At 34.5% G+C, this 17,762-nt stretch overlaps 1 protein-coding gene across 1 annotated transcript; it reads left to right on the plus strand.

Annotated features, from left to right (window-relative positions):
- Nucleotides 1-11,218: 11,218 nt before the first annotated feature.
- Nucleotides 11,219-16,473, plus strand: LOC112047849 (probable cytochrome P450 303a1). The gene is made up of 4 exons (XM_024085122.2): nt 11,219-11,416; nt 13,914-14,974; nt 15,051-15,168; nt 16,022-16,473. Exons 2-4 carry the CDS (start codon nt 13,914-13,916, stop codon nt 16,340-16,342), a joined length of 1,500 nt encoding a protein of 499 aa, XP_023940890.2. The 5' UTR covers nt 11,219-11,416; the 3' UTR covers nt 16,343-16,473.
- The last annotated feature ends 1,289 nt before the right edge of the window (nt 16,474-17,762 follow it).

Here is a 17,762-nt window from a genome sequence, read left to right on the forward strand (position 1 = left end):
TCCGAGAGAGCGCCACCACACTCGATCCTCCGCCTTCCTCATCCAGCCACTTCCCACTACCTTCTTGTTGTCGACGAAACATCGAGCCGGAGGGCTTCTTACACTGCGTTTGCTGATACGCGGTCTCCACTCCAGAACACGTCTGCCATCTGTTCTACGACAGATATGGCCCGCCCACTGCAACTCAGTTTGCTAGTCCTTTGGGCTACATCGATTATTTTCGTTCTCCTACGGATTTCTTCGAATGTATGTGTCTTGCCTGTGATTACGTATGTAGCAGAAAACATAAGTAGGTATTTTTATTCCTTTAAGAAATACCTGAGTAAATATTGAAAACTCCTGATTAAGTTTCATCATGCTTTATAACATGATTCTGATTGTCACATAGACAGACATAATATGGAATCCCCTTGACCAACCCGCATTGGTGCAGCGAGTTTAGTCTAAAGTAATTTATAAAACCCCTTATGTAACGGAAAAGAGGATGTGACTGCCCTACAGAAGTCAATTGAACAGATGACGATTTATGGCAGGCGTCCACTGATCCGCATCGTATATTTCGGACGCATCCGTATACGATGCGGATCAGTGGACGCGCTTGTATGCCTTTCTATATACAAAGAATACTAAAATCCGTTTGATACGATGCATCCGATACGTACGTTGCGGATCAGTGGACGCCTGCCATAAATCGTCATCTGTTCAATTGACTTCTGTAGGGCAGTCACATCCTCTTTTCCGTTACATCACGGCGGATCAGTGGCCTGCCTTTAAGTTATACAGTAAGCGTGCTTGTACACGCACCCCCAGTGCGAGTGCGGTGCAAGAATCGGCGTCGTGTACCTACACGAGTGCTAACAACGTTTTATTTTCATTTCACAACACAATACGTCAAGTTTTTAAACGTCAACGAAATGGAAAAAGTTGGTAGCCCTTGAAACAAATCATAAAAATAGCCAACAATAAGCCAAGAAACTTGAACTTGACTGATTGACGTCAAATCTATGAAAAATTTGAGCACGTTGATTTCATCAGTCACTGCAACTTTCAAGGAAATTACTTTTGGGTCACGTTGGAAAACACTTTCAACACACCATGTTCTATAGGGCTTTATGCCGAGTATTAATGAAAAATGTTGAAATGAAAAATTAAACTTTGATAACTCGTTTACTTTATAAAAGACGTAGGTAAATGCGGTGCCATAAATTAAAACTCGTATAATAGTAGATTGTTGTATACGAGGTATTTTAGGTTATAATGGGTTTAGCCCCACGTGTTAAACTCTGCTTTTCACTACGATTGCGAGAAAATAAAATAGTTTAGTACAATATTCAATGATTTATTTTAGTCTACAATTTAATCTTTAATTAAGTCTACAATTTTGGATATTCAGGGAGATGCTTTTACCCGGTAACATAATTTCCGACTACTGTGAAGATGAATAATGAGTATGTGAGGTAAACGTGAGAGATAATAGTTTAAAAAACTCCTTCCGTAAGTGAATCCATTCGTTATTGTTTTCTCCACTTTACCTGGGTAAATATTTAAGTAAACGTGTCTCGACTTTGATATTAACAGATTGAAAATTTCATCCATCTCCAAATTAGGATCACCATTCTCACTAGATGAAGACAACAATAACAATTAATGTTGAAAAATATGTAAATTACGGTCACAAATTTACAATGACGTTCTTTAAAAAATCAAGTGTGTATTATTCACGCCAATTGTTTTTTTTTAATTCTCGCTTTTTAATTTTATTTTTCTTTCACATGAGAAAAAGACAAAGGTACACCGTACAAGATGTCCCATGTCTTCAAATCTCGCTCAATTCGCAACTCAATAAAAATTAAATATAAAATGAACGCATTTCGCGTTTTGCAGACAAAAACGCTGCATTTCATTCCGATTTAAAGTTTTTTATTTATTTTTCAAAACAATCAGGGCCTTACCTATAATGATTCTATTTTCGAATAAAACCTCCTCCGTTTTATAGTAGGCTAGTACTAGGCTAGTCTCGTAACAGACAAGAATTTAAAAAAAAACAAAATTACTTTAGCCCCTAGAGGCTGAAATGCTTGTTTAGCCCCGCTGTGGAGTGTTTTCGAGCACTCTTGCTGTGGAAGTGAAAAAAATATTTATGTAAGTGAAGTCTTAAATAAATCTGCTCTGATTTAGTTTTCATTACAAGCCAAATATTAAATCCATGATCTAGATTGGATTCTCAATACGAATTCGTAAGGTTGCCAAAAAAATATCTTCACATAGTTCTGAATCCCCATTTATCCTATGAGAAATGAATTAATTTGGTAGCAGTTTTGACTTGGGTTTTTTTACACTGCGTCGAATCCAAATCTGATCCAAAGTAGTTGGGTTGGCTAATTGAACGAAGGGTTGCCCACTAAACACATTGGAGTGTTAAACACTGACTCAATTAACTACAATATTACTTGTATAGAAACTTGTGTCCGAGCCAAGAGTAAACATTTCAAGAATTCCCAAAAATATTTTTCCTAAATATCCATTATCCGGTTTTCCTAAATCTGAATTGCCTTGGATTGGATGCAGTGTATAAATAGCTGTAGTTTTAAAAACCTTCAGTCGAATCAGAGAGTCTATTTATACATTTTAAAGACACTGACGATTGGCCTTATCCACAAATTTAAGGGCTATGTTAGGAAAGACTCCTAACATAGCCCTCTCCGGAACGAAGAAATCCGTAGGAGAACGAATGAACACAGAGGCAGAGAGCTATTTCGATAAATAATTCTACTTATATGACTGACTAGCTGACACCGCGCGGTTTCACCCGCGTGGTTTTCGTTCCCGTAGGAATACGGGGATAATATATAGCCTATATATATCATTCCTTGATAACTGTACTATCTAACACTAAATATATTTTTTTACATCAAATCCTAAGATGAGCTCGTTTAATCAATCAAACAAACAAACTCTTCAGCTTTATAATATTAGTATAGATGTACCCAACTTGGGAACTAGAGAAACAAGGGTGAAAGGTACTTAGCTTGCGTAAAACGCTACATGTTATAAAGTTACAGATCATATCTCGAAAATACTTGACCTATGAATATAGAACTTGGGAAGGGGTTTTCTACATTTAATTTGAGAAATACTAATTCAGAAAAGAAAAGGTATACAGTACCTAAGTCGCCCCGTAAAGAAAACAGGTACAATGCGGACAATTTGAGTTTACATATTTTTGCATAAGTATTTGCATTTTTGCATGCAATTTTGGACTTGTATAAAATTTGGTATTCTCTATGAAAATGTTCTGTTTAAATATAAATGGAGAAATAAAATGGGGATTAATATGTGCTGATTGGTTTTATAAATGCAAAGCTAAAACTTGTTGTGTTCAAAAAACTTTAATTTTGGAATAAAATCCTTTTTTTTAAACTGATATATTTTATATTTTATGGCAGAAAATGAGAGGGAGCTTAGTATAGAGCAGATTTCATTAAAACAACAAAATTAATAACCAATTTATTACCGCGCTTATCAGGAAATACTCATCATCGATATTGACAAAAGATTAACAAAATTCAAAATTCAAAATACATTTATTTCAAATAGGCTCAGTTTACAAGCACTTTTGACACGTCAGTTGACTATTTGTAAAGATTCATACCACCGGTTCGGAAGGCAGGTTATGCTGAGAAGAAACCGGCAAGAAACTCAACAGTTGCTCTTTAAAAAAAAATACACCTTAGGTGATTCTCTAATTGCATCCGATCGATCCGTGGATCTGTCCACTACTAATAAATATTTTAGGATGTTTTTATTCTTTACAAGTTAGCCCTTGATTACAATCTCACCTGGTGGTAAGTGATGATGCAATCTAAGATGAAAGCGGGGTAACTTGTTAGGAGGAGGATGAAAATCCACACCTTTTTCGGTTTCTACACGGCATCGTACCGGAACGCTAAATCGCTTGGCAGTACGTCTTTGCCGGTAGGGTGGTAACTAGCCACGGCCGAAGCCTCTCACCAGCCAGACCTGGACCAATTAAGAAAATCTCAATCTGCCCAGCTGGGGATCGAACCCAGGACCTCCGTTTTGTAAATCCACCGCGCATACCACTGCGCCACGGAGGCCGTTAAAATCTTTTACTGGATGTTGGTTTAGGTAATAATTTATGAGGATTTATGTAAAAAAACGTAGTTATTGTAATTAAGCTTGCCCCCGCACTGAAGGAGTGGGTCTAAGCTGCATTACCCGTCTCTTTAGGAGGAAAAGGGATGCTTGTATACCAGTTACCCTAGTATCCCTCATATATACTCATATAGGGGTAGGGTAACAGTAGGTTAGGATTAAGGTAGGAGTAGGTTAGGAGTAGGGGTATGGTAGGGTAGGTTAGAGTGGGAGTAGGGTAGGGTAGGAGTAGGGTTTCACTCTGACAAAGTCGCGGGTGCCCATTAGTATTCTACGTTATTTATTCAAATATTTACTCAAAAAAATTAGGTTGAGTTACATTGTGGTAGCTGAAACACTAAGTTTATTTTATTTATTTAAATGAACTCCGTGTAAAGTTATAATGAGATATAAAGTTATAACGATGTATGAATAAAGCGCTTTCCTGTGAAAGCGCATTCAATTATGGACTTGGAGTCTGTGGTGGCCAGATCTTCCACATTTTATGCGGATTTGATGATGATGGTGTTGAAGTCAAAGATATAAACTGGGTTTTTAAGACTTATTATGGAAATTTCCTTCCGCGATTAAGACACACTTTCAGCTTTTACAAAAAGAAGAATATCTGACCATAACAGGCCATAAACATCGATTGTTACAAATGGCATAAATAAGATAAGCGTCAAAGTCAAGAGGTTATTCGTAACACGAGTTTTCAAGATGAACCTATCAATGTCTGCGATCAATAATAAGGGTTTGAATATTCTTTTGTGCCTTTGTGTCTCTTGCTGAGGTCGTCTCGTAATATTTTTATCTTTGGTTTGTAATGCAAATTAACTTTGAGCATCTGAGACGCAAATAGTAAGTACTTGAGTATTGTCTGAATATTAAGTATATTTTGCTGAAAAACAATTAATGTTGTTAGTGTTTCGACTGTATAAACTTTGAATCCGCATAGTATCTCTTTCTATCTTTAGTATGGAGTTAGACAGAGACAGATAGAGACAAATTCGAGACTCACACTAACGAGTTACAAAATAGTTATTTACCACTGCCACTGTCATTGTCATGTAATGGGGGTCATTGAAGCACGAGTGTTTTAGTGCAATGAGGTGAAGCCTAGTTGCAAAATACTACAATCTACAGCACGAATACTACAATCGCTAATTACGTGCAGTGGCATCACAATACCTTTTATTATTTATGAATTATTAACAAAACTTCTTGGGCAATGGCTTTCTCGATTTCTGTATCGGCTTGGCCTCCTAGATTTGTCTCTTATAAGGAAGCCAGACCATGCTCCTACTGTAGATAAATAAGGTAAAAAATTCACCGTCCCCGGAGAATAAAATTGTAATTGCAAAAAGCTAATTTTTCAGGAAAAATAAAAAACCGAATTTTGGTATTTGTTGACAAAGTTGACTTAGATAAAAGTGAAAGCTCAAATGAAAGCTAGTTTTTATAGCTTTAATGAAGTTTAATTGACAAAAGCCTAGATATAATAATAAAATAAATCATTATTGTTTTTTTAATTTTATATTGTAATGTCCATTGCCATTTTATTCACCGTACAGTCTAACCGGAATTCAATATTGTAATTTGCACTTACCGTTTTTATCTGTAGGTTAAATACCTACAAAATAAAACGGGAAGTGCAAGTAATGATGAATTCCGTAAAACCGACCGGAAGATTTTGAACGAGAATAAAATGGTAACTGATTTTAGCATAATCATGTCTTAAAGGAGATGGTCCAAAATTGTATAAAAGAAGATATTTTTTTACTATTTTTGATTTTACAAATCTACGAATTTACTTTAATTCTTTCGAAATAATATTCATTATCTCATATGCAACACTGTTGTGGGTAATAATGGCGGATTGATGACGTTTTCAATGCAGTAATCGATTTGACGTTTGCTGTCAATTGTCATGTCATAGTGGCTATATGGGCGCCATCTTGCTTAAACTCAAAAACTTGGGTTTTAATTTTATTTATTTCTTTTAATTTAGTTACATTTATTCACTTTAATAAATTTTAATAAGATACTTGTATTTTTAAAATTTTAATGATACGAGGTATAAGAGTGGACCTGAAATGGACCATCTCTTTTTGAATACCGGAATAAAGTTGTATAGCTATAGATCCTATAGATCCCAAAAATGAAATAATACTAAAACATGTGTGTGGCAGTTACCATTTTATTCTCTGGGAACTGCGAACAAAATTGCTTTAGCAGATTTCAAGAGAATATATACCACAAATAAACAACAAGCAATCTTATCACAGAGTCACAGTAAAGATTTGTGGTAGGCGTCCCCTGTTCCGTATCCATCGTAGGTAGGTACTTATCGGACGCATCGCATTATACGGATATTTAATTTTTATTTTTTTACGGTATACAAAATCCGATCCGTATGATGGGGAGCAGTAGACGCACTTATATGACTTTCTATATAAAGAATACTAAAATCCGTTTGATACGATCGAAGCGTACAATGCAGATCTGTGGACGCCTGCCGTTAGAAACATTTATGTTAGTTTTTTCCTTTTGGCATACGCAACCCTAATACACATTTGTCTAGAAAACTGCTAAGTATATAAACCTAATGGGTGGGTATGACGTTCAGTATATGGCACATTAAGCACAAACCTTTCAATGCATTATTTTTCCGAGAACATGATACTATTGTGATCCTTTTTCATATAACAATGGCTATTAGTGGGATGACTTTATGTTTCCATCTTTTCTATGTTAAGATGTGACCTTTAACACAAAGGTAATAGGAGACATTAAAAGCAGTGCTCAGCCCGTGCGTCACAAGGAATTGTTATTGCAAATATAAAAGCTTCCGTTATAAAAAGGCGTTAATAAAAGCTTCTAGGTGTTCAATTACGTAGGAAGATAGTCGTATAATACAACGACGGACAATAGAACGCATGCGAACACAATGCGTAAGTTGAGATCGATGTGAAGAGTGACACGAAAGTATCATTATAAACCTACTAGCTGCGCCCCGCGGTGTTACCCGTGAAAAATAAATATGTGCATACCTAACTTAATTTTTCGTAACTTAATGTGTTAATTCAGGTTATATTCTATCTCCATTCCAAATATCAGCTAATTATGTTCAATAGTCACGCGTGAAAGAGTAACAAACATTACCACCAGTTTTTGAAAATCTCGGGAAACTATGGATTTGTTCGGCGCAAAGAGTTGCCCATTATTAATCCAGAGTAAAATTTATTTCCATATCAAATTTCAGCCAAATTGCTTTAGTAGCCGCACCGCATAGAAGGAACAAACCAACACAGTGTGAAGTAGAATTATTTACCTTATAGGAAAGGGGATATGGAGCTTAGACCATTTCATAGGGTTTGGTGTTCTCTATATCAAGCTCCCATAAGATCAAATATATACTGGGTTGTGATTCCGCTATTTAATATTTGCCGATGTAATATTCGCCTATAATAAGTTTTAAGAATTTGAACTTTATTTTTATGGGATGCCAAAAATAAAATGTCACTAACAACGAAGTTTCTATGGAACCCAACGATGTCACGGAGCTGTAGTTTTACAGAATGCGGGGCTGAAGTCGAAGTTACTACACAATTTATGAATTTGAAGTCGAAGTTACTATACAAATGATGAATTTCTTAGGACAAAGATATTTGCACGGCCATATCAGTTTCCACGCAAGAAAGTAAAATTAAAACGAAATAGTAACAATTCTAACTATTGTAAATTATAATAATGCATGAAGTTTTTATAAAAGAGCTTGTTGTTGAGTTTATTGGCGGCTCTTCTCAGCATAACCTGGCAAATCTGATAAAGTCTTTGCAAATAGTCAATTTTGACGTTTCAAAAGTGCTTGAAAAAAAACCTACCTACTTGAAAATTAATACCATTCGATTGCAAAAATGAATCATACAAAATTGCAACCTATTACGTAGGGACACAGCCATACGTAGTTCATAAAAGTACACAAATTATTTTCAAATTTTCTCTAACAATGCCAATTTCGCTAACAATGTCAAACAGTTCAGTCTGAAGTCAGAATATATTATGTTTGCTTACAATTACATAGCCCTACGTAAGCCCGGTAATTTTATTTGCACGCTTTTATACCGCGTAATCGGTCACGACCTACAAATGCTTAGAACCACAGTAGCTCGGTTTTATCGACTTTAATATACTTTTAATATTCAATATTCTTCAATATTCAATATTAAGTATTGATCTAAATATCTAATAACAAACAGTACTATAAAAATTGTGGTAACTATAAAAACTTACTGTTAAAATAGTAAAAACGTAGGTTTAATTACTATTTATTAAATAGAAATGTTTATCTGTGATTTCAATATACCTATACCTTTTTTTCAACTGCTTACAGTTATTTACGAACACAAACAAACTTTTTCAAAGCTTTTGTCTGTCTGTTTGTTTAAGCTAAACTCCAAAAAGGCTGAACTGATGTTAATGGGACTTTTACCACGACTTTTACTACGCGATCACCATAAAAACATCCATGGTGCTGTATTTATGAAAAACTACTTTAAAAGTCGCGGACATCCGCTAGTAACAAAATAATTTATGCCGGCCTACTTAGGCCATCATCATCACCATATCAGCCGATGGACGTCCACTGCAGGATATAGGCCTTTATAGAAACTTCCCAACATCACGATCCTGAGTTGCCTGCATTCAGCGAATCCTTACGACTCGCTTGATGTCATCAGTCTACCTGGTGGGTGGTCGACCTACACTGACTGGGCTTTCTAGTGCGGGGTCCCCATTCGAACACCTTTAGACCCCAACGTCCATCGGCTCTTCGAACTATGTACCCCGCCCATTGTCACTTCAGCTTCGCGACTCATTGAGCTATGTCGGTGACTTTGATTCTTCTGCGGATCTCCTCATTTCTTATTTCATCAAGCAGAGATACTCATTGCTCGTTCCATCGTTCCATCCTACTTAGGTATTAAAGGAAATAAAAAACTGAATAAATAAATGAATTAGAATTCTAAAAAGGCTGAACTGATATGAATGGGACTTATACCACAACTTTTACTACGCGATCACCATAAAAACATCCATGGTGCTGTATTTATGAAAAACTAAAAGTCGCGGACATCCGCTAGCAACAAAATAATTTATACCGGCCTACTTAGGTCATCATCATATCAGTCGATGGACGTCCACTGCAGGATATAGGCCTTTATAGAAACTTCCCAACGTCACGATCCTGAGTCGCCTGCATTCAGCGAATCCCTACGACTCGCTTGATGTCATCAGTCTACCTGGTGGGTGGTCGACCTACACTGGGCTTTCATGGCAGGGTCGCCGTTCCAACACCTTTAGACATCAAAGTCCATCGGCTCTTCGAACTATGTACCCCGCCCATTATCACTTCAGCTTCGCGACTCGTTCAGCTATGTCGGTGACTTTGGTTCTTCTGCGGATCTAGTTATTTCTTATTTGATCAAGCAGAGATACTCATTGCTCGTTCCATCCTACTTAGGTATTAAAGGAAATAAAAAACTGAATAAATAAATGAATTAGAATTACCAGTATTGGCTTTATGTTGTGTTACTAAAACAATATTATTTTATTGTTGAAACTCCTACATACAATTGTATTGCAATTCTCCTTGAACTATCAATTGATATGAACTTTACCGGAAACTTTTCTGAATAGAGTTTCAATTCATTGTGAGTCGTTTTGAAATTTTAAATTAATTCTACCACGTTTATATATCGAATATAATTGAGAATATCGAATTCACGTACAGATAAGTACCTAACTCTTTTTGTAGTTTTACTCTCATTATCATATTTTTTGATAGAATGTCGCAAGAAGATCTTTTAGCTACAAAGAACTGATACTCGTATGAAGTAACAACAAAGTAAAATTAGACTTCCGGCACCACTACAAAGTCAATCTTAATGATGTTACGTGTGTGTGTGTCTATTGTGTTGTGTTAAAGTCGAGCGAACATACAAACAAAAAATACAATACGTAATTTTTGAATTCATAAAATTTGTGTGTGGACTGTGTGTGGATGTAACCCTAAAAAGATATACAGTCATAATAAAATGTCATCAATATAAAATAACGAAATATAAAATTGCTAAAGGCTGAGCTGATAGTTTATTTTTTATAATATCTAATTAAAAAAATAAGTATTTGTTTCCGATAATCAATGTAATATACTTAGTTTAACAAACGATCATCGGTCATACTATACCTACTGTGCTAAATATTTCCAGATTACATATTAATAAATTATTAATATGAAATGTCATATTGCGGGTATCAAATTCCCTGAACCACGCACTACTCCGCAGGTGACGGGTCGAGCACCAGTTTGGCGGGCCAGAGTCGAAAGGCTAGAACTAAGCTAATCTGCTTCAAGGATTGCAATAATGGCCCTAGAGTTATCCGATTTGTGAACCAGGCTTTTACTGGGACTGTCACACATCCTTCCCAGTACTTGGCTTGTGTCACCGAACGCATTGACTTCTTGAAGCAGAAAGTCTATGCATGTGCACAACGCATTATGCGCTATAAAGAGCGTAGCGTGTGAAGTCTGTCAATCCGCAATGTGCCAGCGTGGTGGACTATTGCAGCAGACGGCAGTGAGCCGAATATGGGTTGATAATGATGATGATGATGATGATTACTGTTCGACATGGCGATTGTCTGGAAAAAGTATCAAAATACTTGGACCTTGTTCACGAGATTAACTGCTGAATACAGCTGCTCAGATACAGAAAGCTAATTCTTTAATTAAAGGCTTTAATTCTTGAGGCGGCTTTAATGTGAGGAGGTTCCTCATTCTGGAGCCCTGACCACCGGTTGCTTGGACACTCAAATGGGGGCAGCTGGAGGTTTAAATATATAAAAAAAAGCACTTGAGCATGCAAAGTGTGTGAGCAACACATGAGAGATATGTTCGTTAAGTTGACAATTATTTTATCAAGAGCACGTTTGAATACGCGAGCAGGTTCAGCGATCCCTCTTAAATTTTCCCCACCCAAAATTCCATTGCCACAACAGAACCAGCTCAGTACAAGCATATCTTTAGCGCGAGTTAGAAAGGTTGTATTAACATAAAAGTATAATTTTATTTAATCCTACAGCCTTTTGGCTGTAATTGTTATAATTATATTAGATATATTTATATTTACTACGTGTTGCTTTTCTGTACGCTTTCCGGGGAAACGGTGAAAACTTGGATATATGACATCCGCTTAAGGTAAATACACAGATATTTTTTAAATAATTAACAGGCGTAAAATTTATACTGAAATTAAATATATTTAATATATTTCAATTATGTATATACATTTTTAAATGTTTTTGTAAAACGTGTTATATGATTCTTTTTATGTGTGTACTTTATTGATCATATATTATTTTATTTGTAACAATAATAGATAATCTAATAACTAAATTTATTGTGATAAACTGCTATGCGAAATATGTTTTATAAATGATGTATTAAAATTATTAGCTACGTCCCGATTTTGTTGGATCTCATTAAGAACTATTTTTATTCTACTTACGAGGTGTGGACGCTATTATTGGAAAATTTAATCGTGTACTAATTAAAAATATTATACCTTATATTATGTTCACTCAACTGATACTAGACCTATTTTTAGGTATTTAACAATTATTATTTATTTATATGTAAAATACAAAAACATAGACAAATAATATTAAGTACATCTTTTTTTAATATTTAAATTCTTATACGCGTTAAACTGGAATTATTTCTCAGTCGAGTCTCTCTTCTCTATTATATTCTATTGGGAAATAACCAATTACCGATGTATTGTGTACATGATAATCAGTAATTAATTTGTATCTTCCACGTTTATTTTACATTTTATATACGTAGTTCCTATATAAAATGTGGATTATCGAAATTAACGTGGAAGCTACTAATAGGGTAGAATAACACCTTTTTAAAAGGGTCTTACTCGTAAATTGATCCTTAGCGTGCTACTAAAGGTAAAAAAAATATTTTTTTTTTTTTTTTCGTGGTGATCTATATTTTGATTGTTTCATGTTGTTACGTAAAAACTTAATCTTTAACCAAACAGAGTGTTTAACAGAATTATTAGTTAATAATTAGTATGTCGTTTATACTTATCAAGAAACATCGCGATAACAGCCTTTTACCGTTTGGAATTTATTAAATAAGTACATAATTTCTAAACTAACTTTTCTATGAATTCCTTAACTTTTATAATTATTTGATATGATTTATTTTGAACTCTTATTCCACTACACGAAATTAATATTTTTTTATATTAAATTTGATATGGGTCAACCCTGTTAGTAGCTTCCACTATTATTTTTTTAATTTGTATATATAGTTCCTATATAAAATGTGGATTATCGAAATTAACGTGGAAGCTACTAATTATTGATTATCATGTACGTAATACAGCGGTAATTCACGCACTATTTCGCATTGAAAGTATTATAACTGATACAAGTCAATGCTCTTGTTTGTAGAGTTCAATCCATGTTTACAAAAGGAATCATTTTTACTTTTATTTTTTACCTTTTCTTTACTTTATAAAACAACATGGGTCATGTTACAAATTACATTGATCGTGTAGCTAGGTTTAGTCTATACTAATATTAAAATAAAAATTATCATAATAGTCTTACAATCATAATTTAAAATGATAATCATTGAAACGTGTACTAAAATTCTTGACATAAAATTAGTTTATTAAATTTTTCTAATTGTAATTATTTTTATCGTGACATACCATTTTAGAATCCTCACGATGAGTTCTTTAATTTGATACCCTTACTGCAGAATACGAAAATTTCACCGCGAGTCTATAAGGACTTTTAAATACGTAAAAAATAAAAAAAATATTAGGTACATATACTTACATACATACATACTACGCGCGAAAAACATAACCCTTCTTGGCAGTCGGGTAATATTGCCATCGATATAAGATCTGTAAAGTCTGTTAGATATATTAAAAATTTTAGTAAAATACTGCGTTTCTAAATACATGACGCTACCGGCTTTCCCAACGAAACCAGTTATGGACGCGATAGAGTGCAATTCTCGCGTTATACAATACTATACCTATATTCTTTACATAACCAGCCGGCTTGTGACTGGGGGCCTTGTCTTGCGCAAACCACAGCGCTATGAAGCTTGACGGTTTAAAAATCAGAAGAGCTGCGCTTTTCAGGGGTATAGATCATCATATCAGCCGATGGACGTCCACTGCAGGACATAGGCCTTTTGTCGGGGTCGCCATTCCAGCACCCAACATTATGATGTTAACCCGTCTCTAACAATAACTTAATACTTTTCTCTAAAAATAAGGAAAGGTACTCCTATCAAATGTAATAATAATCGATAACTTCGAAATTAATTTAAAAACGAAAAGTAAACATTTTAGCATAATACCCCGACCTCCTCCCAACGGTTAACACGTATTTAAAATAAAATAATAATTAAAAAATCCCTGGCTTAAAGAGAATATCCATCGGAGCTGCCGTTAAATTAACTAAAGTTTTGTAGTTAAATGATTACAGTTTTATAGTGATTATAGTAAACTTTATTTATCAATTACCATTATACATATTGGTACTTTAAAATTCTAATTGTTGTTCATTTTATAATAAAAAATAAAGCATAATAATATTTAATACATATATTAATCGTTACATAAATATTACTAATTTCTTTATTGTTATTTTTACAGATGTGGTTGACAGCACTCGTCATTGTATTTGTTATTGGCCTATTACTTTATTGGGACACTATAAAACCTAAAAAATTTCCTCCTGGTCCAAAATGGATGCCAATTGTAGGAAGTGCCATAGAAGTAAACAAAATGCGAGAAAAGACTGGGTATCTCTACAAAAGTGTTAAACAGCTAGCAGCTATTTATTGTCAAGGCGAACCTCTAATTGGTCTGAAAATTGGTAAAGACCGAATTGTAATGGTTAATACTGTAGAAGCAAACAAAGAAATGCTTAATAATGAAGATATCGACGGGCGACCAAAAGGAATCTTTTATCAAACTAGAACTTGGGGTAAACGAAGAGGAGTTCTTCTCACAGACGGTGAACTATGGAAAGAACAGAGAAGATTTCTCTTAAAACATTTAAGGGAATTTGGTTTCGGTAGAAGAACAATGAGCGAGATAACATTTTCTGAAGCAGGGCACATGATTAACGATGTATTGGATTTAATGAAAAATAATAATTCTGCAGTCGTTAAAAATATGCACAGTTTTTTTAATACTTATATTCTGAATACCCTGTGGTCCATGATGGCTGGACTACGCTACAAGCCAAATGAACCTGACATGATTTTGTTACAGAATATTTTGTTCGAATTATTTTCAGCAATCGATATGGTTGGATGTGTGTTTAGTCATTTTCCAGTTTTAAGCCTGCTAGCACCAAAATCGTCGGGATACACAGATTTTATAAGAACACATAAAAGAATATGGAAATTTCTGCGCGATGAAATAACGAACCATAAATTACGGTTCAACCCTAAAAATGAAGACAGAGATTTCATGGATGCCTATATTAGAGTTTTAAATGATCATGGGGAAGTGAATACGTACTCCGAAGGCCAACTAGTGGCAATTTGTATGGATATGTTTATGGCTGGGACGGAAACAACAAGTAAGAGCTTGAGTTTCTGTTTTAGTTACTTGGTTAGAGAACAAGAAGTTCAGCAAAAAGCTCAAGAAGAAATAGATACTGTTATTGGTAAAAATCGAAGACCATGTCTTGATGACCGCCCTAAGTAAGTTAATTTCTAGTTTTAATTTCATATTTTATTTAAACTATTACTCGTATTTAATATTTTCATTTAATTACAGTATGCCTTATATCGAAGCCATTGTGCAAGAGAGTATTCGCCATTTTATGGGCAGAACTTTTGGAGTGCCTCATAGAGCTTTACGAAACACTACCTTAGCTGGATATAATATACCTGAGGTAAGTAAATAACACACGGACTTGACACCGCCTTCAAAGTGATCAATAGGTAGAAAATATTATATTTGTATTTTTCCCTTTTCAGTGTTGTAGGTATGTTAATGTTTTGAAGTCGGTTGTGTAATTATATGTTAATGACCAACGCAGTTTGTCAGTATGTTTATTGGTGCTTTTAAAGCCCAGATGCCACTATGGCCAAATAAAGACGTAAATCTTGGTTTGAGAGATAACAATAAAACAATGTTTTAATCAAATATTTTCGCCAACTATATAGTCTACAATTTTTATAATAAATAAAAATATCGACTGCGGTATCCGTGAACAGTTGATATTTTTATATCCTTGATCATCAATACTACAGCGCAGACATGAGATTTTACGATTATTTAGATACAAGTCTTAGGACACCAAAACGTTTTACACGATTTACAGCCTCATTTTATCTCAATCCGAGGAGAATCCTTAATACTTCAGTCTTGAAAACGTATTTGCTATGTTAATCTGTAGCAATAATTTAATTGGGTCACTTTGAAAAAAAGTGAAAAGTCTTGTATTGAGAATTATAATTGTATGATTTATTAAACCTCTATATAATAGCTTACGCAATTATTTTATGAATTTTCTATAAAATTACCAAAATCTGTTTATTTTACACATTGGCGGTGGAGCAGGAGGTAATTTATAGAATCTCTACGCAATTTATAGATTAACTAGGTAATGTATGTTATGAAGAATCATGTCCACTAAATTAAAAATAGCTAATACGCACCAGGTATTTGATACATTGCTTAGGCTTTGTATAGAATACCTGCATTATACACATTGCGGTAACATATAAAATGATTATTTTCAGGATACAATGGTGGTCAGCAATTTTCCAAACATTTTGATGAATCCGGATCTTTTCTCGGAACCGTATGGATTCAAACCAGAAAGATTTATTGTTGACGGCAAGCTTAGTACACCGGACTACTTTTTCCCCTTCGGAATTGCGAAACACAGATGCTTAGGAGACGTATTAGCTAAATGTAATATGTTTATCTTCATAGCAACTATGCTTCAGAGATTCAATTTCTTGCCATGTCCAGGGGAATCTCTACCGTCTTTGGACCATGTTGATGGTGCCACAGCGTCTGCGGCACCTTTCAACTGTTTGGTAGTATCAAGAATGTAATTAATTTATGTTATTACAAAAATATGTGATTTTTATTTTATTCAGGAAGTTAGTCTGTAAGTAAGCACGAAAATAAAGTTGTCGAATTTTATATCCTTTATACGAAACTGCCTTATTGTCCTTATGTATGTGTGTAATAAATTTAAAGAATGTTTAAAATGTGTAAAGAATTAATCTGCACTAGTAATATAAGTATTTAGGCAGCATGATATAATAATAAACAGTGTAAAGAATGTTGATTTTAAAGGATCAACTGTTGAATTTTTTACCAGACCTTACCAGAAGCTGCCTTACAACCGGTGCTCTTTATAAAATTTGACATTTCAAACAGTGCATGTAAACCAACTACACGAAACAAACTAACTTTGACTTTTTGAATTTGATTTTCGCTGAATGTATCAATTTTGTTTACATTATAAGGCGGGCGCTTGACTGCAATCATACCTGACAGTGAATAATGATACAGCCTATAGTGGAACGTGCTTGCCTAGAAGATACGTATTCAATCATTATCAACCCATATTCGGCTCACTGGTGAGCTCGAGTCTCCTCTCAGGACGAGAGGGGTTAGGCCAATAGTCCACCACGCTGGCCCGGTTGAGACAAGTGACATTTAATTTCTTTCACTCTTGACATAATATGAAAATGGAAGCTGGAAGGACATTCCATAACTTCGTAGTGCGGATCAAAAACGAAGAGCCGAAACGTTTCGAAAGAGTCCAAGAGGCATCAACTAAGTATGGATGCAGACCATTACGATGTCTGGCAGTTGAATGGTAAAAGTGATATCAAAGTCAAACATTAATTAACAAACTAAGTTATTGTGATTACAAAAAACATTGCGCTACCTTTTAATAACAGCAAATCAAATCGCCACTCTCCTATCTTCTCTGGAATGTGGATGTTGGAATAAATAAATAAAGTTTACGTTTTTCTTTTGCTTTATTTAACATCAAGTACAGACATTTATTTTGTTACTACGAAATTTAAACACATTTATAAATTTATCAATTTACCTTACCTAGATTACAAAATGAATAAACTTAGTTTTAATTACATTTAATTAAGGAATATTCGCCATATCTTTTAATTGTGACCAATATTCCCATACCCCTCCAACTAATCGGAGAAGACTGTGTTAGGAGTGGGTAGAACAATAGTCCAGCGGGCAGGGATCGAACCACCAACCCGCGGTGATGAGTCAGACTCCATTACCGTTGAGCTATTGATACTTACTATTTATATTTAAACATTGCATGGTGTCTCAGGCTTTGTGTTCTATGAAGAACTATTTTGCAGTCTAGTAATGTGGTCTTAAAGTGTAGTTATTCTAAAATCAAACTTCAACAAATGCTTTTATGCAATTTAGGACAATTGATTTTCAGCAGTAATAGTAAATTAATTTTCATTTGAATTTACT

Source organism: Bicyclus anynana, chromosome Z (genome assembly GCF_947172395.1).
Source record: "Bicyclus anynana chromosome Z, ilBicAnyn1.1, whole genome shotgun sequence".
NCBI lineage: Eukaryota > Metazoa > Arthropoda > Insecta > Lepidoptera > Nymphalidae > Bicyclus > Bicyclus anynana.